The following is a 23,583-nucleotide window of genomic DNA, read 5'->3' as shown; positions in this document are numbered from 1 at the left end:
TGTGCACGCGTGTGCTGGTGTGAGATCGGGTCATAGAATCCTTAAACCAAAACTCAGACAGTTACATGAAATACCCTCCTTGTTTATAATGACAATGGCTAATAATTAGTACTTCTGGTACCCAAGGAATTTATTGAAAAGCCTTCATTCACCAGAAGTGATGAAAGATATGCAGAGTGGTAGCACAGTCCTACACCTGTTGTTGGTGCTCCTGCTGTTGGTGCTCTGCTCTTCCAACCTAGACATGAGCAATAGGGATTATTTGGGAAGAAGCACCATGAAAAATTGGCTAGAACCTCACATCTTGTTTTACCATGTGCAACAACAGATGGTGAAATCCATATGCCAGAAAACCTTTAATAGTGGAGGAGCCATAGTAGCAAACTGGTAAGACAGCTGGGGAAGTTGGGGGGGTCAGATTTTACTCTTAGCTTGATACTGATTTTTTAAATCAATGATCTTTTAAGATGGCAAGAATAATCACATCTTGTAACATGCACAGCTTTATGCCTATGAAGTGTGTTAAAAGCACAAACCAATTCTAAAGAAAAAACCCTAAAATGCCTTTAAAAATCCCTTAAAAATCTATGACTGCAACGGTGTCAGAGTAGATGGTTCTTACCCTACAGAAATAAAACAGCTCTGAATGTCCCTACTCAAAGGTCACTTCTACACTTCCTAGTAACTTAAAATTATTTATGCTTGTGTGTATTTTTTAATGAGTACAAGGACTAGGAAGTTTATTTCTGACGTACAAGGGGAAAGTATAGATCCAGAAGAGCACTGCCATGGTTCCCATTTGGCAGAAGGTTTGCTCCAGGGCTGAATGAATGCCACAGCAGCTGGGACATGCAGGTTTGGTGCACGGAGAAGGGTGCTCCTTGAAGACCTGGTTTATTGCACTTCTATCCAGCAGTGTGTTCAGGGTTCTGAGAAGCAAGACACTAAACAAAAAAAAAAAAAAAAATCTAGAAAGAATTGACTAAACTGGCGCTTGGGCTTTAAATTTCATCTCCCAACAGCTCCTGAGCTGAGTCAGGCTCAGGCTTCAAGGCTGCTTGGTCCTCCAGGCTTTCCAATTCTCTGCGCACTTCCCGAATGACACTGCTCTCCTCGTAGTCAGAGAGGAGATCCTGGGGGAGCAGGCTGAGGAAGGGCATCTCATCCATGGCTAAGGGATCTTCTCTTTCAGTGTCTTGGGTTTCATTGGCAGGCGGCTGACACACAGATGTAGTGCTGTGGCTGTTGGGAAAAGGCACATCTGGTCATACAGAACATCATTCTGTGTTCTTCTGCCAGGCTGTGGAGCTCTCCTTCCCCTCCCCATGTGGAAACATGTTAAATGCACCATGGAGCTACCCTAGCTGAACTTCACAAGCACCTCATTCTTACATGCTTGACAGCTGGAGGGTTATTAATGTGATTTCCACATACAGCCATCCTAACAGCACAAAATGTTTGGTAAACGAGAGAGCAGTGGCCCTCGAAAAAAACAGGTAACAAAAACCTGTTACTTGAATCTTAAAATTCAGTTAGAAAATTCTGGGCAGTTCGGCTACATTCACACGCAAATTACTTTCTGTGTTTCTGTATCTTCATCTGAAATGTTCTTACTAGACCTGACATTTGCTAACAGAGCTCCTGAGGTTAATGTCACATTAGCAAAGATTTTGGTGCTGAAAGGATGTGATCAGCTCTGCTTGCTTCCTCAGATGACATTTATGAAACAAAATGTGACCCAATTCCTTTTCAAGCATGAAAAACCATAGAGCCGGACACAGGAGAGAGAAATATTAATCTGCATCTCTATCCCAGCTGTGATGTCTTGTTGGGCTTTAATATGATGCTGGTAGTGTAGGAACAAATTTGGAGAATCTATTTCATAGAGAATGTAGGTTTTCTGAAAATGTTTTTAGCAGAACTGAAATTATCTCACTTTCTGCCAATGAAACTGCTGATGATGCACATAACTTCTTTTAAATAAATATTAAAAGCATGACCTACGAAAAGCTTGTATTAAAATTTCTTTAAGATATCTTACATTCTAAAGCAAGCAAAACTCTGACAGAAGCCAGTCTCACACAGAGAGTTGGTGGACAGGGACTGTATGCAGAGAATGAAATTGTAATGATTCATCTCAACAGCTGGCAGCACTGACTGATTAAAATGCAGTAGCAGCCTCATTAATCCACACACTTCATTCACACTGCACCAATGTATTGCCAAACTCAATTAGTCAGAGTGTGTGGGGCAAAGCAGGAGGTTCCACTGCTGCTGCTGCTGAGAAAAGCTGTCCAAACCCTTTCTAGTGAGGCAGAATCTGTGAGTTGTGCAGCTGTTTACCACGGAAACGGAACCCCAAAGCTCCAGGCTGCTCTCCTGCCCAGGTGTGTGCTCACCTCTGGGGCTGGCAGCTCAAGCCACTGGCACAGGGGCACTGCTCCAGCACTCCATCGGGCTCCAGTTCCCAGCTGATTAGGTTGAGCAGCCTGTTGGAAGGGTCATGGCAGGGCTCCCCTTGGTCAGGGAGGGGTGTGCACACAGGAAACAGCAGCTCTGCAGGCCAAGGAGAGGTAGTTTAGGAGAAATCCTCAGCTGTCTGCCCAGCTGGGGCGAGCCCGTGCTCAGCTCTGTATGCAGGACATAAAACAACAGGACTGGTCTCTCTCCAAGTCCCCTCACATTACAGGGAGCCATGGCCATGTCTTTCCCACTAGGTGGGAGTAGGACATCTGAAATTCATCCTCAATGAGCAGGATCAGCGGCACCCAGAGAGTGCTGACAAGTCAGCACAACACAGCTCCAGCCCTTGGAGATCCCAAACCCTTCTAACCCAAAACTAACATCACAGGGAATCCTTTGCAATGGCTAGCATGAATGGTTTGAAACCTGAATAGAGACATACCTCTCTATCTTAAATTCTGTTATGTTTTTCTATTTCTTTGCAGAGGCTACAGACACAGAGCAACTGTTCAGAAACTAATGAGGTTACAAGAACTACAACTCAGACATTTAATTTATTTTATCAATTCTGCTGTGGGCAAAGCTGTCTGATGGCATCCAGGGCTTGGCACCCTCATTTCTACACAGGGCTGAATTTCAGCCCATGTAAGAAATTATTTAGGAAGGCTGTGTCCTTTGGGTTTCCTCATCTCATTAACTCCCAGTCTCACTCTGCAATTCAACTCTTCCAGATGTTCCTATAAAACCTCCCTTCCTCCTCTTGTCTTCAGTCGCCTCATAAGGCAGGATAAGGTATGAGAAGAATTCAAAATCTAAGTTTTTTAACTAGATTTGGTCAAAAGACAGATATATGTGTGTGTGTGCACAGACACATGTGCTTTAGTGTACATGACCTATGAGTTCCCAATTTCAAAACATTATATACTGAGCAGCAAATGCTCCACAGTTCACTACAGTCTTATATAAAAATACACATCTTTATTAGGACAATCATTTGCAATACTCTAGTGCTGCAGAAAGGCCTGACCTCAAAAAGCCTAAAGCCCTGCTAAAGCAGACAGCCATAGGGTAAAAAAAAATTCATTGCGATTAATCAATAGCACTATTTTATGTTCTAATAAGAGTATTCTGTCAATATTCATCAATGTTCTTACCTACTGATTCATTATATAATTTTCTCAATATCTTTTTCTTTCATAACCAAACTCACTCAGCACTGAAGGTCCACTATGTAAGGCTCAACATCCACATGGGAAAGCTGAGCAGATCTTCTTCACTTTGCAATGGTGCTGGTGCTTTCTGCTTTGTTTTCCTGGGATTCCCTGATCCACTAGCAGGCTGAAAGTGGGACAAGCCCAACCATCAGTACGAGGTCTGCTCTGGCTCACAGCAAGAAAAAGAGCTGGGGAAGTATGGACCTGGTGCAGGGAGCTGGCTGGAATTGTGTCCTGTCACTGCTGAAAGAAGGTGAACTGTGATAAATGCAGAGGGAATTTGGTGGGTACAAAGCCGTGGAAGAAACTGGACTCCAAGCAGACAGGACTGGGGATGGATTTCAGACTTCTCTGTGCTTCCTTCTGTAAATCAAGTTTCTCATTCCCGTGTGGGCTGGCACGATCTGGGACATTGTTCCCCTGTGTCTCTTGGGCAGCACTGCATGGTGGGATGCCCTGGAAGGCTCACTTGGAACTCAGAGTATGGAATGTATCTGCAGCCTGATTCTGATGGGCTGCTTGCTGGGAGGAAGGAGAAGCCACTTTCAGCCAGCTCGTTAGTTGCTCCTGCACAGTTTTAATTCTCTCATTTTTGCTCTGTTGTGTGTAAATTTGAGAGCTCCATTTTTTGTGAATGCCTGAGAGTCCCCTTTAGAAATGCACATTTTTGGTCTCATGTCTAGTGTGCAAGAGGCTTTGCTTTCAGCATGCACCCATCAAGCTGTTTCTCACTCCTAATTCTATCCAGGTTTTCTGGTGGAGGTGTCCCAGTGGCCAGGGGAGAACAGGTTGCTGATCCTGTTCAGATTTAGCCACTTCCCCTGGGCTAAGGAGAACCCAGCATCAGTGCTGGGAGGAACAGGCTGAAGGGATGAAGGTGTCCCTGGTACCTTTGTGGAAAGCACAGCAGGTCCCAGGCTGGCAGTCGTGCTGGCTCTCACAGATGGTGCCGTTCTCCCCTCTGGCCTTGGAGCTGCTGCACTGGCCCCACACACAGAGCTGCTCCCCACAGCACTCCACATCCCTGGAGCAGGGCTGCCAAGGCAAAGCAGGGCACAGAAATGGCACTGAGCACTCAGGGCGTGGTGTCACATAGCCACATCCAGCACTGCACCCTGAGCACAGCAGTACACATTTAAATAACATGTCACGTTCCCACTGCTGGGGCAGAACTGCTGCACTTCCCAGCTGAAAACACACGTGGAACTCTTGCCAGCCAGGAACCCGCACAGCAGAGCAGCAGCATCTATCTACTGGGACACTGCCAGGGATCCAGGGGCAGCCACAGCTGCTCTGGGCACCCTGTGCCAGGGGACAACTCCTGCCCAATATCCCATCCAGCCCTGCCCTCTTCCAGTTTAAAGCCATTCCCCCTTATCCTACCACTACGTGCATTTGCGTGTCCCTCTCCAGCTCTCTTGTAGCCCGTTTTGGTAATTCAGGAAATGCTGCTCTAAGCTTGCCCTGGGCTCTCTCTTCTGCAATCAAAAATTAAATAATGAAACATCATCAGTGGAGAACATTACTGATGTTTTCCACTGTCAAATGCAGTCAGGAATTTACAATTCGATCACAAGAAGTGTTTTCAAAGAGCAAAGCAAAATAAAAAGTCTTACTAAAATCTGTTTTCAGTTGTAATAAGAACCACACCTCATTGTTAACCAAGAATCTTTGAAAAAAGTCTCTCTGAAAAAAATCTTTTTTTCAAATCAGAAATGCAGATCTCTAGCTGAAGGCTGCTTTGTATGACAATTGCTCCAGTGTTTCCACTACACCCACTCGAGAAATCAACCTAATAAAAGCCATGTGTGTCACTTTGTTTCCTTTTCCAGGTTGTTTGATTAACAATCTTAAGGAGTCCCAGCAGGTCAGCCTTTCAGCAGCTTTTTCCTGTCTGGGTTAAGCCCTGTCTGGGCAGCCACACAAAACCTGAATTTCTTTTCCAGGGGATCCCGCAGGCAGTGCCTAACACGGGGCAAGGAGTGGGACTCCACAAGCACTGCTAACACCTGCTAATTAAGTAGAAACAAGCTCTTTTTCTGTAATTGTTAAGGTTCTCAATCAGGGAATTGATCCCACCTCCTTCAGCCTGAGCTCACTTCACAGCACAAGAGTAGCTGGGATCCAGTTTCTGCTTTCCTTATCCTACAGCTGCTCCGCTGAGAGCTGCAAAGAAAATGTGGGGAGGGGGGTAGGTGTTGGGCCATCCCAATCTAGATTTTCAATTACTCCATGTTGACATGAGTATTGTTTTACCATCATGCAGAAAGCTTTGCAGCTTGTTTTCTGTCAATTCTGACTTGCTGGCATTAGCAATAATAATGTGCTGAGTCTCCAAAGATCCCATGAAACCCCATCTCAGTCAGGACTCACTGTGTCCTGGGGCTTGCACAGCTGACATTTGTATTCCAAGGTGGAGAACTGGCAGTATTTCCCTGGTTCACAGTCTTCATCAATGATACACTCCTGCAGGAAAGATAAAAGTGTGATTTGCCAAGACTCAGGCCTCTCCTTGAAATACCAGCGGCTCTTCATTGATCGTATTTCTTATTTGGGAACCAAGACAAAAAGTTGTGGTTTTTTTTTTTGTTTTTTTTTTTTTTTGCTGGGGTTCTTTGTACAACCACAGCTCTGTAACAGAGCAGTGCCCTCTCCCTGGCTTATCTAAATCCCCTGGCCCCAAATTGCTGGGTGAATTCACCCCCTGAGCCTGTGGCAGTGAGGAGAACAGAGACTGAGAGCGATGTGTCTGCACACAGGGAGGGGGTGTTTCCCATCTAATGGTCACCTCTCAAAAACTGTGTGACCAACCCTCTCCTCTAAAATGCCATTTTTTATGTTTTTTCTCCAGGCTGGAAAGGATGTAGTCAACAGAAGAATGAATCATAACACCCTTCTGAGTCACCTGCACCCCAGCACTGATTTGTACAATTGTTAGTGGAAAGGAAAAAAGGGAAAGGGAAAGGAAGAGGAAGAGGGATTACAAAAGAATCCCTGAGTTCTCTGAAGTAAGTACTTGGCTGCTCTCTGGCAGACACTAATCTCACTTGCTGGAGCAGATCATCTGTGCAGCCCTTACTGAACGTTCCCATTGTTTTCTTCAGACCCTGTCCAGATTCAGATTTTGGGGGTTCTTGCTCTGCAGGAATCAGCCCTGTCTGAGCTCCCCATCCTGGCCACCTCAGGTGTTCTCACAGTTTGATTGCCCAGAACACAGAACAGAAGTCAAACACACTCTGGAGCCTGACTCTTCTCACATCCTCACCTCAACATTCAGGTTGTGTGTTTATAATTCAGAGGTCATTTTAGCTGATTTAAGGAATTAGTATCACCAGGCCTAGGCTGCTATAAATGATCACAATGTTTTCCAACTTCATTATCCCAGTACTGTGTGTGTTCTGGGTCAGTTTTTTTTGTTTGGTTGGTTGGTTGGTTGGTTGGTTTTGTTTGTTATTTTTTTTCCTTTCTGTTGCTACATAATCAGGTGGATCAAATATCCAAATGTTCTACAGTATGTTGGAGGTTTTGTGGCTCCAAGTGAGCAGCCAGCCACCTCTCTGCAGCAGCTATGCTCCTCCAGGCCAACTCTCTGTTTGTGGCTTTGTCAGCTGCTTTTATGAATGCCCTGTGTAAACCATGCCAGAGCAGACTATACTGTTTTATTCCTGATCCATCCTCTTTCAGGCAAACAGCCAGGGCTGGCTGCACTCAGGTTTTCCAACTGCCCTTCCCCACAAAGGAGAAATCCAGCCAGGACTGCTTTAAGCTCATGGATTAATTCTCTTTCTACTCTAAACCACCTAACACCAAAGCTGCAATTCTCCAGTTGCTGCTTTCTCCTGAATTAATGAGCCCCTCACCACAAAACATTTTCCTCTTACTGAATTGTGTCCCAGCAGTTAAGATATTCAGTTTAATGAGGATTTCCAGTCAGGGGAAAAAAAAAATCTCTTTGTGGTTTTCTTTGCTGGTATGGCCAAGGCTTCCTTTCATATGTGCTCTGTGAAACTGTGTGCCCCACTCCTCACCAATTTACCTCACCAGACACCCACAGTTACTGCAGGGCTCAGTAGTGCTTACATGCAGATGTGTAACCACATACTGGTTTATTATTTGGTTTTCCTTACTTAATCAGGCAGCAGAACTTTTCCAATTCAGCTGCCTTTGGATGGAATAGTTGCTGGACAAGGGGCAAATATGAACATCTTCATCAGCTGAAACAGAATCTGAACAATCCATTTTTTACTTGAATTGTGCAAACTAAGCTATTTCTCAGAATATTTTGTCATTGCAGGAGCAGATGGGTGAACTGAGGAGAGGAGGGCTGGCTTGATGTGTAGCAGAGCATACAAGGTATGTTCACAGGCAGGTAAGTCACAGGCACAATTAGCCACACTGATAATGATGTAACCTCTCTGAAATCCATCTTGGGGTGGCACCAGCCAGTGCTGTGGCAGAGGAATTGCTGTTTGGAAGTTCACAGAACAAGAGAGAGTGAAAGCAGCACTGCCTGTTTATTAGTGGGTGTACTTGGGACCCACCAACCACAGAGGCCAGGATGGAGAATCCCATGCCATGTACCTGTAAGGACACATTCAGCATCCTGTGGACTCTTACTATAATACTGTGCTCTGCAGTGAACATCCTGCAGCACCTGGAAGCTATTTGGCCATTAGGATCTGTTCCAAAACCAACAGGGGAAAAAAAACCACCAACAAAAACCCACCCGACAAAAAAAATTAAAAACACGGAAAAGGTTCTTAAGTATGCTGAAACAATTGCTGCTGAAAGAAAATTCGGGTTTCTTGTCTTTGGTAGATCATGGCAAAAATTATTGCTTTCCTATAGAACAGTGAGTGTCCATTTTATTTGCAAATAAAGCAGTGAGTGATGCTGGTGGTAGCTGGATGTGGCAGCTCCCAGTCCTGTGGGGCAGGACTGTGCTGCTGGTCAGAGCTGCTGGGACAAGCTTTGACACAAGCACAGGGCCCAAAAGAGAAGAGTTTTGTGTCAGGGTGAGGTGCCAGCCTGCAGCCCCAGCAGCCCTGGGCTGGAAGGTGCCCAGGCAGCCCTGCAGGCAGTGCCTCCATCCCACCCTCTGCCCAAAGAGCACACCCAGCAGGAAAAACTGGGACAAGCAAAGAATTCCCCATTTCAGGTTCTGAAAGCAGGACAGCAAGGCCAGGGTTAAGCTGCTTTCACACAGAAACCCCCTGTCTCTGGCAGTGTCCAGCTGCTTTCTGTACCTCACTCTGGCAGTATTTTTAATGCTGTTTTGCTGGTGATACAGTATGTCCTGAAATAACATTCATTCTGCTTTGTCCTTATTCCCCTTAATCCTTAATTAAAACCCTAATGGTAAACTAAAAATATCCTAATGATGTCTAACCTTCAAAAAGGACCCATTGATTTTAAATTCACAACTGGCATTTGATTTATCCATTCCCTTTCCCCACTCACACTCGCCCTGCCTCCACATTCTCAGAAAGCTCTTCTTCAAAGAAAACTTTACACAAAGTTCCCTCTTCACTGTTCATATCTTCAGACAGTATTTGTCAGGGACTGCCTGGAGTGAGATTTTCTCTGCTGGGATCTTTACAGTTTAGTTCAGAACCCAAGAGAGCAGAGGAAGGCAGGGTCATGAGTTCATACACAGCTTTTCTGTGGTTCTCTGGCATGGGAGCAGTGAGATTCAAGCAGGAGAACCCCTTCTCCCCTTGGTGTAATCTACATGTAATCCCAGTTTGCTGGGTCATTGTGATCCAGGCTGTGCCAATAAACTTCTGCAGGAGCTGAGGGGGAGAGGCAGGATTGTTTTCTGCACAGCTGGAAAGCCAGAACAGCCCTTCCAAAAAGGGTTCATTCCTAACCCTCTGTGCATTTCAGGTATAAAGACAAAAATCAATGATTCTGGACAGGTGAGGACACTCTCAAACCCAGCAGGAGCCCAGCACAGGAAGCAATGCCACTAAAGCAATTGGTGTGACAATTAGAAAATTATGTTTAGTGATAACCTTGGAAATTAATGGGAGCACCTCTCAATGTATTTCAGGACAACTGCACTCCAAAACTTCTCTGAACAAAAGCCCCTTCGCATGTTTATTGAAAACCCCTCACTCAAAGCAATGCCCTTTTCAAAAACCTGTAACTCAGGGAAAACTCAGCGTTAACCTCCACAAAGCACAGCTGCAGATCCTCCCCAGGCAGCACAGAGCTCACCCATGAGATAACAACAACCCCATGGCTGCAGTGCCGTGTTCACACTGGAGCTGACATCTCTCAGCAATCAGCCAGCTAAGAGTTAACATTTCTGTATTTACTAATCCCCCTCTAGGTTTTGTTTCAATTTCTGCAAGTTTCACGCAGGGCTGCCCTCCATTACTGCAGCAGATGGCAAAAACTGCTGAGTAGCAGGGAAAATAAAGAAGCATAAAACCTGTTTTATATCCTATGTGTACTTAAAAAAAGGCAGAATTACATAGAATGGAATATTGTTTTATGGAAACTACTGCCTTAATTTGAAATGCACTAGCATTCCAGTTCCTAATCTCTCAGTTGTCTAGACAGAGCACATAATGCATTTGTCTTTAATGAGATAGGAATTAATTTGCCCTGAAATAGCTCAAAACCTCTATAATACTTTCCACCAGTGCAAACCTCTCACTGCTGTCCTGCCAAGCACACAGCACTCATAAAATGATGAACTTCTGTTAAAAAAAGACATCCTAAAAGGAGCAGACACGAGCTGCAGGCTGTGCTGGGGGTCCCATCCCAGCTCTTTGGGTGGCTGTCCAACAGGAATGTGACTGCTGAGCTCCCAACTCATGAACAGCAGAGCACAAGGCCTTGGCTTTGTCCTGAACTCCTCCACAGAGCTCATCTCACCCCGTTCCTTTTCCCCAGTTTCCCAGAAACCTTTTATTTGGGAAAACTTCATTCCTGGTTCTCCATGTGACACAAAATAAACAGAGGTAAAATATCTGTGCGTGACACAACTGAAGGTGGCCTGAAGGCATTTGGGCTTGGCTTTAGGTACCCAAAGCAGCACAGCCAGGTTAGCCTTGACATGCTGTCAAAAAGAGAATTGCTAAGGCAGGCTGTGACCCCACAACCTGCTCAGCACCAGTGTAAGAACTGCATTCCTTCCTACACCCCCTGCTTATTCCCACCACACAAACTGTGATCCTCTCGGTGACCAGAGCCTTATGCACTTAATGCTCCATGTCAGGAGGAAATAAATATCATCTTATCCACAGCTTCAACGGACTGACTCCAATGAAAGAAGAAACTATATCCAAAAAACCCCAAAGAAACAAAACCAAAAGAAATTCCTGGCAAAGGCCTCAGAATAATGAGAAAAATGATGCCTAGATGCTCTCTCAGATCATGCTCTGTTTACTCTTGGTCAAAAATCTCTCTCTAAGCCTTGCAATAATTTAACAGCAGGTCACTCTGCAGAAGCAGCCACTTCATTTTCTTCCCTCACCCTTTTCTTTTCTCAGTAACAATAGCCTGGTCCTGGCAGGACTGCAGCTTCTGCAAACACTCCCAGGTAGGAAACACAGTGCCAAGCACTCATTTCAACCTATTTTGCAATGGCATCAAGGTGGGCACGTAAAAACTACTAACATTTAGTAGAAAAACCCATAAATTATATACCTGACAAGTAATTAACTTAGTCTGGAAATGAAAAGCTATCTATGTAGGAAAGGAGAAAAGAACTGTGTCAATATCTGTGTGTTTGTTTGTTTATGTGAGGTTAAAACACTGATGCATGTTTATAAATAAAGTTTTCCTGGTGATTTTACAATTAATGGTCCTAAGAGAGAGATGCTTTTACCTGTGGATGTGTTGATGGGAGAACAGCAACTCTTTGATCTGTGATAACCAGGAGATGTGTTCAAACCCTTGTGGTGTGACAGATCCTGGGTTCCATCCCAAATGCCCTGAGCTCCAGGAGCCTCTGTAGGTCTGAAGTGCCATTATCTGTGAGCAGCAGCGATCCCAGACCCAGCTCTGGGGCACTGGATTTGAACCCAGGCTGCTTCTGACAATTGGCAGCTACAAAGCTCCTGTGATTCACCACTGAACTATGTCAGCCCTGCCAATTCCTAAAAGCAAAACAACAGAGGAGCTGTGCACAGCGAGGATGTGAAACAGCTGGATGGAAAGAAGAGCCTCCGAATACAAGATTTCTGAAGTTAATAGCTGCTGGCTGATCTTCATCACTAAATTAAGAGCAGTAGCACATTGAGAAGAGGATGTTGGCCTGTGCCCCATCCCTCACTGAACTGATTGCAAACTTATGAACTGAATCTTGTGGGCATTCTTCCTATATAATGTAGGTTTTTTGGTAGTCTGTGGTTTCAACAGACATATTAATTCTGTTTAAGGTGCCTGCCAAAGATAATAATACTGGAACAGAAATACATTGGTGAGGATCCACATTCAAGGGGTTTTGCCCATGGCAGAGTTGACAGTATAAGACTGCTTTTACTACAGAAGGAATGGAATAGTTTGTTTTCTGTGAGCTGTAGATGGAAGAAGAAGGGGTTTGAATTGCAGCAACAGCATTGGAATAAATCATCTCCAGCACTCAAGGATCTTGTGAACACAAGATGCATGTCTGCCTAAGGATGGAGCAGGCATTGGGTCATAGCTGTTGGCTCTTTGAAGCTTTGTCAAGACCTCCTCTCTGGGGCATTTGTTGGGATTACAAAAGAACCTCTTTTATTTTGTCATTCCCTTAATTTAATTTTTCATCTGAAATCATGTGCCTAGAGGATATCAGCACATGAGGGGATAACTGTTCATGAATATTCATCCCATTTCCTAAACAAACACAAATGGGGAAGAAATTAAAAAGGGTCTTCAGCACACTCTTTGTCCTTCCAAAAGGGACACGAGCATATGAATGTATTGCAGATTACCACCACGTGTGAAGCCCAAGACAAGCACCTACCAGGGGACCAAAACTGTCTCTTGCTGACAGCTGTGAGATCTCTTGGACTCAGGAAACCACAGGGCTGCCCTTTCCCTGACACCAAGATGTCAAACTCTCTACACACCCTAAGATATTCCTTCTGCCCCTGGACTTTCTAAAGGAAGAAGTTTGAGGGATTCCTCATGTGATATAAATCCTCAATAAATGACTCAGGCTCTGAGTCATTTCCAGACAGAATAAGGAGTAAACAGCCCCAAAATTCCCACCCACCCTGTGCACCTTTAGTGCAATCCTACTGTATTACAATGCACTGCTGGGTGGAGGGCAGAAAGGCATTGCTGGGAAGGGGAGGATCAGGACAGGCAGGAGAGGAAGATCAGGACAGGAGAGGAGGATCAGGATAGGCAGGATGGCAGGGAAGATCAGGATAGGCAGGAAAGGAAGATCAGGACAGGCAGGAGGGGTGAGGGGGGCTCTCTGTGCAGCTGCAGAGGGGGAGAACCAGGAGCTGGCAGGGGATGCAGTCACCAGTTGTGTCCCCCAGTGTTGCCAGTGACTCAGCCCCTCAGGCCAGGCAGATTCTCAATCAGAAGAAGCCAAAAATGCTTTTTGTGAATCACACGGGAGGGAGCCTCACTCAGCTGACACAGAAGTTCATTTCTCCAGGCATTGCATTCCAAACCACCATTATACAGAGCTTCTTTCGTTTCTTTCTTACATTTGCCAAACCTCTGATGAAACAGAACTAACCAGAAACAACTTAAATTCACCACTTTCCTTCCATTTCCATGGTTCAGCTTAATAAATCATAGTGCAGAACACCATGGAGCTACACTGGTCACATCTCACACCTCCTCCTGCCTCTCCACAAGTGCTCAGAAGGCTGAGCAATCACCCATCACGTTCATTCTCTCTCCTCATACCCACTGGTATAAAACCAGTATCACTCCACAGATTTTGTAGAATCGAACCATCCTCAAGTCCCAGCAAAGGCTGGATAAGACTCAGGCTCAGCACATCTAAGTTATTGGGCCAGCCTCCCAGCCACAGCAATTCTGCCAACCTTACCTATGACAACACAGGTGCAACCAGCTTTAACCCATTTATCTGCACCCCCTATATCTGTTTCAACCATTCCAAGCTTATAACAGATGCAAACAGAAAACAAAAGGACAAAATGTCTCTGCTATCCATCCATTGCTGTAGCCTGTATTCTCTAAAGCCTTGGCTACTGTTGTTACCCTTCCAGCTAAGGCTTGCTGCTTAATTAGATAACATGGTTTTGGCTGAAACCTCAAATAAGCAGCTGCTGGAGCCAATGGATTAAGTCATGTAATCAAAACCAGTGGAAAAGAATCCTCATTTGCTTTAAAGCTTTTCCTCTCCTGGTTAATTTGCTACACGTGTATGGCAAGAGGAAAGAAACACTGCTGATAAACCTTCAATAAAGAAAATCCATACCATGATCTCTTAACAGACATCACTAGATCACGAAATTGTCACCAGCCCACACAAAAGATTCACTCTCCTGAATGGATGTTACCTGAAAGAGAAGATGGTTTACAATCTGCTCTAACTAAGCATGCCCAGAACATGGGATCAGTTCTGGCCACTGTCACTGTATTACAGCCAGAGCTCATACTTGGGGAGGGGAAATTTATCAACAAGATAAATTCAGCATTTAGCTGCTCAAAGGGTAATAGTCCAGAGAGACAAAAATGGTGAGGTGGCTTCTCAGCCATCTTGATAAAAATATTCTTTTTCTTTGGGGTCTAGCTGGAATAGAAATGAAATGGAATAGGAATAGGAATAGGAATAGGAATAGGAATAGGAATAGGAATAGGAATAGGAATAGGAATAGGAATAAGAATACAACACATGAGGATCTGGCAAGTTTCTTAACAATTCTAAAATACAGGCATAGACTGGAATTGCTAATGGAAACTTTGGGAATATCTATTAGTATTACATAGTTTTGTTTCCTTAACTCAACAGAAAAAAAACAAAAAAACAAAAAAACCCAAACAACTTAAAGCTAAACAGAAAATATGAGTGGAATCCTAGTCACTCTTTTAGTATTTTTTTTCATTACTAACCAAGTAAATTTACTAAAGTTATCTGAACTGCTTCAGAATCCCACTGATACAAATGAGAGCAGGACTTGATACCTTTAATTAGGAGCAACCCTTTTGCTGTTGCATCAGTTTGCTTGCCTGGAAATCTAAGACACCATTTAAGAGGAAAAACAACAACAACAAAGTGATGGTGATCTGTGATGGTGATCTGGTGATCTGTGTGAAGGTGTCAGGTAATCACAGGCATTTCCCACCTTCCTCCTCAGAGGAATTTTTCTGTGCAGGATCAGACCTGACACTTGAATTTCAAACTCCTTCTGGCAGATTGAACAATACTTCTTGTCTTCAGCTAAATCCTCTTTCCCTTTGCACCCTTCTCCATATCATTTCCTACTCTAACAAACACAGGCTGCTTGTCCTCATGAGCTATTCACACCTGCCCCAAGTGTGAATATTCTACATTGCCAAGACCAAAACTGAAAAGGGAACCAAGAAAAGGGGGGTCGGTGAAACAGGAGGAACTGGTTGAGGATGTCTAATCACGCCTGCCTGAGGAGCCATGGCTCTCCAGAACAAGTACAATTTGCCTTACCTGCTAGTTCCCCCAAGGATTACCTAAAGGGTGGGTGTTGTGTAGAGCACGACTGCCAATGATTAATGGAGCAGGGCAGGCTGGACAGCTAAGAGAAAATCAAACTTAAGAGTACCAGGGAATTAAATTATTGAATATACAAAGCCTACCAGACTTGGATATTACGTGATTTTTGGCAAGACAGAGGCCTGGATTTCAACCCAGGAATGCACTTAGTGTGTCTATTGATAGTTTGAGGTTGTTGAGTGCAGGTCACCAGGGATCCAAAGTTCTGTGAAAAAATCAACAAAGGAACAGGACCCAGATATAAGTGTGCCCAAAACAAGTGTGCTCTCTGAGACATCAGTGAGTAGAAGTCAACACCAAGATGCTGCATTTTCAAATTTCTGCCATTGACTCCTGTCCTGCAGTGCTGCTAATGGAAAAATTGCCATTTCAATTCCATTCAATTCCTTCTGAATTTCCAAATCTTCCTTCCTACAGAGCACTGGTAGGAGCTCCTCTCCCTGGAGGAGTTTGAGCCTGAGAGAGAGCAACTCCAGCACATGTGGCTGAACGCATGTTTGGTGAAATCAAACACAAGGTGCCCAAACAAGAACTAAGTGGTTGCTTTGGCAGTTCTGGAAACCAGTGGAGAAATGGGAGCTTGAAGAGCTGCAACTTCCACATCTAAACCACTGCTTTTCTCTAGAAAAGGGGAAAACTGATCTGTTTTCTCTCTTTTTACTACTTTACTGCTACTGTATAGATAAAGGCTGAGAAAAGGTTGAAATGAGGCTATTACAAGAGGGATGCCACCCATTCTGTCTATACAGGTAAACCAGAACCTGCCACGTCAGCCTGTAAAAGCTGTTTCCCAATGACACCTGCCTGCCCAGAGCTCCAGGGCTGCAAACAGCAGCCTTCACCATGGAAATGAAATGGAAATGGGCCTGGGAAATGACCCTGGGCATCCCAGGGTCTCCTCCTGAGGACCTGCTGGTGCTTGGAACCCCTGGGAGAGTAGCTGCTGTGTTTGCAGAAGGTGTGTGCCCAGCACGGAGCCACACCTCACCCTCTCACAAAGAAACTTTGACCTGCACTGTGTCACCAAAGAGAAGGCACAGCCCTGCCCTCAGCAGCCTCTGCCATCAAGGGCAAGCAAACAAAAAGAATCTGTTCCACAGTGCCAAAGGGAATTGAGAAATGCATTATATGCTCCCAGTTCCCTGGTTCACTCTCCCCAGACATCAGCATCATTAAAAATCCTTTCCAAAAGAGAGAATCGAAAGCTAACAGATATACTTCCATTAAAACTTGGAACAAAAAAAAAAAAAACAAAACGAAAGCAAACACAAAAACAACCTAGCTAAAAAGAGGCATTGCTTTTAAAAATTATTTGTCATGTTACTAGAGACAAGAAAAAAACTCAGGTACACTAGAAGAGAGAGCTTAGAAGAGAGAGAGTAATATACTGCTCTGAATGGAAGTGAGAAGAAATGCAACTAATCTTTATGTAGCAAACCTTACCAGTACACAGTTTGTTTCCTTTTATTTTTCACCCTTGCTTTCCCTTGGTTAGGCCAATGTATCACAAGTGAAACAAGTCTAGCCAACAAGCTAGCAAAGATTTTGATTTTCATAGGATATGGGGGAATGCTGTTATTTTTACTGCGCTCTGTGCTTGAACTTTTGACTGAAAATACTCTGTTAATTTGCAACCGCCCCAATGCTCCCTGGAGAAGTAAAATACAGTGTATTTGAGCCCCAAATCCAGGAACAAATGGATGTGAATCCCTCCACAGGCTTGATGCCCATCCAGCTGCCTTCTCCTGTTTTGGCCTCTGTAGAGACACAAGGCTGCTGGCTGAAGCCTGACATCTGCAGGGGTGGCCCCAGCAACATCTGGGACAGTGAGTGTGAGTCTGGGAATGTCCTGGGGCCTCCCAGCCCTGCAGCACCTCTGAGGAGCTGGGCTGCACTGCCAGGGATGGCCATGAGCCCAGCTCCCCTTCTGGAGACCAAAACACCATAAAAGCACTGCCCAAGGAGCCAGCAGAGACCCAGAGCACTCAGAGAATGCTGCTGCCGTGCACAGCCAGGGGGAAATGGTCTGAAGGAAAAGTCTTGTGTGTGTGTGTGTGTGTGTGTGTGTGGAGGATTTTCCCTCCTATTTCTGCAATATCTGCACTTTATGTACTGGTACACACTTGTACACGTTTATTTCCACGCACTATTTGTGTGTGCATTGGTGCAAGCAGTGCAATTTAAAATGCAGGCACAACCTGTTTTCACTAAGCTGCTGGATTTCTCGTTCCAGCCAATAATAGATAATAATAATGGATTTATTGTTGCAATGAAGACACATCCTAGCCTTCCTGAGAAGGCTCTCGTGCCATCTCTCAAAGCCCAAAAACGTCACGTGAAAAACTTCCAGTGACTTCAGAGGCTTACAACTCAGCACAGAAAATAAATGTAGACTGAGGAGGTGTAGGGTTCCAGCTATCACAAATTACTGCAGTAATAAATTATACAGAGTTTGAATTTCAGAGCAGGTGGTTTTTGACAGTGCTTGGAAAATTCTTTTTACTGCCCAAATTTGTACCTAAAGGGCAGGAGCTGTGGGAATCCTTAACTTCCATAAGGTAAGCCTATAAACTGAGCCTGTTAAAGCAGTGCAGTCACTCTTCTACCACTGTTGTTCTGTGGTCTGCAGCATGACTGGGACACGTCACAGCGTCACACAAACTCCAGGCATGAAAATTTGGGCACATCAAAACAACTCAGGGCCCAGTGCAAAAGCTTTCTGCAACTCATTTCCCAATACTTTATAATACCTTAACTTTACAGATCTAAGCAACAGATCTGTGCCTTTTAATTTGGACAAAATTTTCTTTCTGCTTCACAGATCTCTCCACAGCACCACTTTTTTTCCTTGCTATAACACAAACCTCCCAATTCTTAATTGCATTACTCCTGCCACATTTCTTTGCCCTTCTAATAGCAAAAGGGATTCATATTAATCCTCAGTGTTTAAAGGTTGCAAGCATTTCCAGATTTAGAGGTGTTATGCATCCCTGGGTCACATTAATTTCACGCTCTCCTTAAATAAGGACCAAGAACATCTGTGGGCTGCTTTTCCTCCAAGCTGGCAACCTCTAAATCAGGTGTTTGTACTGTGGGTGTGCTGAAAGCTTAGGATGGATGTGAGGGGGGAATGAGCATTAGCAACTGCAGCTCTGTTCCAGGGGGTGTTGGTGAGTATTGGGAGCAGCTCAAGCTGTTCCTGCTCCAGAGACAAACCTGACAAAAATCCATACCCAGCCCTCAAATCCCACAGCTGGAGCACCAAGAACAGTGTGAGCTCTGGATGTGGGACCAGCTCAGGCTGTTCCTGCTCCAGAGCTGCAGGAAATCTGGGTTGCCACCACAAACCTGACAAAAATCCATACCCAGCCCTCAAATCCCACAGCTGGAGCACCAAGAACAGTGTGAGCTCTGGGTGCAGCAGGACTTGGTCAGTGAGGCAAACTTCCCATGTGGAAAAAGCAGCTGTACCTTGACATATGAAGCTTATAAGGAACTCTGCATGAACCCTGGAGAAAGTTGTTTTAGAAATAATTTTTACAGCTGTGAAGAATTCTTAGACACCACAGGCAAGGCAAACATCTTATGAAACACCACTGGTGTTGTGCTGCAGTGCTAAGAAGGTTAAGAAGTACACTGGGTTTGAAGATGATGATCGTGTTTGCTTGGAAAAATAAAACCCCATTTGGATTGCCTTCATCACACATAATGTCATTATTAAAAAGTGCTGTGTAGGATGTTAACACTTTGTATGAAATCAGCTGTAGTTTAGAATAGCTACAATTTATTTCATGCCTCGAGTTTTCATTAAGCTACAGGCTTTGCCAAATAGTCAAAAAAAAGTTTCTTGTGTGTGCTATATTTTGCTACTTGCCATTTTCAAACTTAAATAACAGTACAAAAACATGAGCTGCAAGAGGGAAAACTTTAGAAAAGAGGCACTAATTTCAGGTTCTGTGTCCATTAAGAATTGGAACTACTGACGTAGTTTTTCCATAATTGTATGTATAAAATAATTTCCATAGTTATATTTATAAAATAGTTACAGAGCTGCTTCTGTGAAAGAACTGGGGGTAAGTTACTCTAAAAAAAGCCAGGGCATGTTGAAGTAAATCAAACCACAAACCATTAGTCAGATGAAGCCAGTTATCAAAGGAAACCTGGCAAGCCCAGGCTTAGTAAGAGCAGAAAAAAAAATGAGTTCATTTTGGAAAGCCATAACCAAAGAACCCCCTGTTTTTTAAAGTAGTGGTGTGTGCTGAATTTCTCATGTGACTACTGATGTTTAGCAAATATACCTGTACTTGCAAGACTCCGGTAAAGAATATTCTTGATCTTTTAAACTCCTTTGAGATTCCTTAAACAACCATATTTTGAGGGGAGGGGGATTTATTGTCCCATGTCTCTCCCTTCTCCTCAAAGTGACATTTCATAATCAGTTGTCCATCACTGTGTTAGGCTGAAAAGCAAATAAAGCCATATGTTGTTCCTAAGATTCCTCACAAATAAATGATCTGGGTTTATTTTCAACTGTTAAAATCCATGAAGCAGATTTTTTAACGGAAGATAAGATCACTGTTATGCTAAGGATTTATCCACATTCACTGGAAAGGGCTGTGTAACTGTCTGTGCTATTTAACATTTACATTTGACAGACAAATTGAATATTCTAACATGTCTATTAACCACAACACTGACACTTTGTTTCTAAGTCATAATATTCCTAAGTTAAACTGATTAAAAAATACCAACAGTTTTGACTGCTTACCCCAATGGTTTGTGTGTTTCTAAACATTCCAAAATTTTGTTAGGTGAACTCTGTCACAGTCTTCTGAACAAGGAACCCAAAGTATTTGTTTGATTTTCAAAAGGAAAGAAATGTGCTCACTTACGTGATTCCTTTTGTTTTCTTCATCTCTTATGGATGTAATGACGGTCTCAGAAAGAACTGTTGCTCCAGTTTTGTTATCTGTAACCTGATACAGGAAAAGAACAAAATATCAAACTACAGTTCTTATTAGTCCTTTGTTACTCTCAGTCCTACATCTTGCAATAATTAACCCACTCCCACCCCCACCTTTTTTCCCCATTTTGCTGTCACTCTTAATAAACCCGACTGTGAGGGGGAAAGCAGATGACAGAGCTAGCTCCTTGTCTATTTAAAATGACACTGTAAAGGAGCCAACGGAGCAGGAAGCAGTTAGGTTTTTGTGCCCCATGATACCTATTGAGCTGGAGCTGTGTCCTATTTTTTAGCAGTCCCTTTTTCAAAGGAAATTGTTATTTCACACTAACCTTTCATGACAGGTGTCCTTAACTCCGTGACTGGTCAAGCACAGAAGATAACAATCAAACCCCACAGTAATTATCATCAGGAAAATTTACACTCCAAATTATTTTGTGAATAAACATGTAACACTGGGGGGGTTGTTTTTTGAAGAAAAGGTGTGTAAGAATAGAGAGCTCACCATGCACAAATTTTCCTCATACCTTATCAATTTCTTGATGAGTGTGAAAAGTTCTGTTGCCCACTCTGGTTTCTGTGTTGGACTCATTGTGGTAGTTGGGGGGTAAGTCTTCAAAGCTGACTTCTGACAGCTTTTTTGCCCCTTCCTCTTCAGCTTCCATCTTCCAAGGTAAAAAATAAAATAAAATAAAATAAAAAACCCACAACAAAAACACAACAAACAAACAACTGAAAATTAGCAAAAATGTCACCAAGGAGACCAAACCACGCTTCTTGTGACAGACACTGCCTGCAGCAGCTCTTTCAACGGGCCAGAAAAACAGGGCTGAGCTAAACCCTGGAGCTCCAGGCTGGTGAAGCCAAAGTCAGCCCCTGCAAGGGAAAAGGTGTGCAGGGTCACGGGCAATTTTGTGCCTGCACAGGCTGGGGTCAGTGAGAGCACAGCTGCCTGCTCTTCACTGGAAACTGCTGGAAACTTCAGGCAGACTTTCCATTCAGACAAAGGAGAGAAAATATCCTGGCAAGAGAGAGAAACAAAAACCCCCTGCAGTCAACAGAGGCAGCCCTATAGAAGAGGGTGCACATTTATCCAGAATTTAATTCTCTATTTCAGTTCCTACTGCCTTTGTGGGAGGAGGAAGCGTGTGAATCTTGTAAACACACCAGAATAAATCGTGTCTTTTTGGTTTTTTTTTGCAGGTGCTGTAACAGAGCTAGGAGGCCAGGAGTTCAACCAGGATGAACAACAGGATTTTTCCTAAGACAAAATCTCTCCTTTTGGAGTGTCTGTTTATTTTAAGTAACAGCTGCAAATCTTTCTAAGAGCAAACCATTTATCCCCTAAGACTCTACTCGAACAATTCACACTTTGTGCTGCACACAGATCATTCCTCATCAAGAACTGACTACAGAGTAAAACAGGCAGAAATGCCGATTACATCCTTGAACATCTTTGCAGCATTGAAATGAATGGTTTGTCTCAATGTGTTTGCAGTTTGAATCAAGTGGGTGACAGAGGTAGATTTCAGCAATGGTCCAGATGAAAGTAAAAGTTCAGAAATTATCAAATTAGAGTAAACCAGGGTCTGTTTCTCCAGCAGGTTGTCAGTCACAGGTTTTTGTAGACTAAGTATTTTTGAATGAGAGGAAAAGAGAACCTGAAAGGAAGATTCTTAACAGGAAGGAGAATAAAAAGCATGCAAGAAAGGGGAGTGCAGGGACAAGGTGTTTTGACAGCCATGTGAGACAACGGCTTTGGGTCTGGTCTCAGTTCCTGGGCCAGCAATTTGAGAACAAAACACACAATTACATCACGAGCAAGCTTTTCGGGACACTGGCAGCCCTGAATCCCGGTTTGGGATACCCTAACTCTCCCTACACTCCTCCCCTCAACACGCACTGTCACGGTCTCACTCTGGGCTCCACCCGGACCGTGTCCCGCACCTTCTCCCGGCCCGGGATGCTCACGGGGAGAACCCCAGGGGCCAGCGGGCACCGAGCCGGGGGCCAGCGGGGGATGGAGAGGGGACAGGGGAATAGAGAGAGCCCCGCTGCCCTCACCTCCTGCACGGCCCGGGGGATGGAGAGGGGACAGGGGAATAGAGAGAGCCCCGCTGCCCTCACCTCCTGCACGGCCCGGGGGATGGAGAGGGGACAGGGGAATAGAGAGAGCCCCGCTGCCCTCACCTCCTGCACGGCCCGGGGGATGGAGAGGGGACAGGGGAATAGAGAGAGCCCCGCTGCCCTCACCTCCTGCACGGCCCGGGGGATGGAGAGGGGACAGGGGAATAGAGAGAGTCCCGCTGCCCTCACCTCCTGCACGGCCCGGGGGATGGAGAGGGGACAGGGGAATAGAGAGAGCCCCGCTGCCCTCACCTCCTGCACGGCCCGGGGGATGGAGAGGGGACAGGGGAATAGAGAGAGCCCCGCTGCCCTCACCTCCTGCACGGCCCGGGGGATGGAGAGGGGACAGGGGAATAGAGAGAGCCCCGCTGCCCTCACCTCCTGCACGGCCCGGGGGATGGAGAGGGGACAGGGGAATAGAGAGAGCCCCGCTGCCCTCACCTCCTGCACGGCGTTGCGCAGCTTGTGCTGCGTGTCCTCCATCAGCGCCTCCACCTCCCGCAGCATCTCTCCCAGGCTGGCCGCTCGCCGCCGCCCGCCGCTCGCCACGGGCCCGCACAGCGCGGCCACCAGCGCGGCCACCAGCGCCCAGCCCCGCATTCCGCTGGCCCCGAGCCCCCTCTGGCCCTGAGCTCCCGCTGTCCCTGAGCTCCCGCTGTCCCTGACCCCCTCTGGCCCTGAGCTCCCGCTGTCCCTGAGCTCCCGCTGTCCCTGAGCTCCCGCTGTCCCCGAGCGCACAGCGCCGGCGGGAGGAGCGAGTCCGAGGCGGGCGGAGCGAGAGGGGAGGAACGAGAGGAGGGGGACAGGAGCGGGAGGAGAGGGACAGGAGCGGGAGGAGAGGGGATGGAGCGGGAGGAGAGGGACAGGAGCGGGAGGAGAGGGACAGGAGCAGGAATGGAGCGGGAATGGAGAGGGACAGGAGCGGGAATGGAGCGGGAATGGAGAGGGACAGGAGCGGGAATAGAGCGGGAATGGAGCGGGAGGAGAGGGACAGGAGCGGGAATGGAGCGGGAATGGAGAGGGACAGGAGCGGGAATAGAGCGGGAATGGAGCGGGAGGAGAGGGACAGGAGCGGGAATGGAGAGGGACAGGAGCGGGAGGAGAGGGACAGGAGCGGGAATGGAGAGGGACAGGAGCGG

General features: G+C 45.4%; 1 protein-coding gene across 1 annotated transcript; it reads right to left on the bottom strand.

Annotated features, from left to right (window-relative positions):
• Nucleotides 1-481: 481 nt before the first annotated feature.
• Nucleotides 482-23,044, bottom strand: DKK3 (dickkopf WNT signaling pathway inhibitor 3). The gene is made up of 7 exons (XM_062495009.1): nucleotides 22,886-23,044; nucleotides 20,845-20,982; nucleotides 20,247-20,330; nucleotides 6,051-6,143; nucleotides 4,568-4,712; nucleotides 2,400-2,556; nucleotides 482-1,242 (listed from the first exon to the last, which is right to left on the bottom strand). Exons 1-7 carry the CDS (start codon nucleotides 23,042-23,044, stop codon nucleotides 1,002-1,004), a joined length of 1,017 nt encoding a protein of 338 aa, XP_062350993.1. The 3' UTR covers nucleotides 482-1,001.
• Nucleotides 23,045-23,583: the final 539 nt, after the last annotated feature.

This window comes from Cinclus cinclus, chromosome 6 (genome assembly GCF_963662255.1).
Source record: "Cinclus cinclus chromosome 6, bCinCin1.1, whole genome shotgun sequence".
In the NCBI taxonomy this organism is placed as follows: Eukaryota; Metazoa; Chordata; class Aves; order Passeriformes; family Cinclidae; genus Cinclus; species Cinclus cinclus.
The sequence above is the reverse complement of the archived record's forward strand: the minus strand, read 5'-3'. Positions and strand labels throughout refer to the sequence as shown.

Excerpts from the sequence above, each read along its gene's own strand:
- DKK3 (XM_062495009.1), bottom strand. The coding sequence starts at position 23,044 with ATGCGGGGCTGGGCGCTGGTGGCCGCGCTGGTGGCCGCGCTGTGCGGG. Across the intron at positions 20,983-22,885 it reads TGCGCAACGCCGTGCAGGAG|ATGGAAGCTGAAGAGGAAGG; the intron begins GTGAGGGCAGCG and ends TTACCTTGGAAG. Across the intron at positions 2,557-4,567 it reads CTGCTGTGCTTTCCACAAAG|AGCTGCTGTTTCCTGTGTGC; the intron begins GTACCAGGGACA and ends CTTGGCCTGCAG.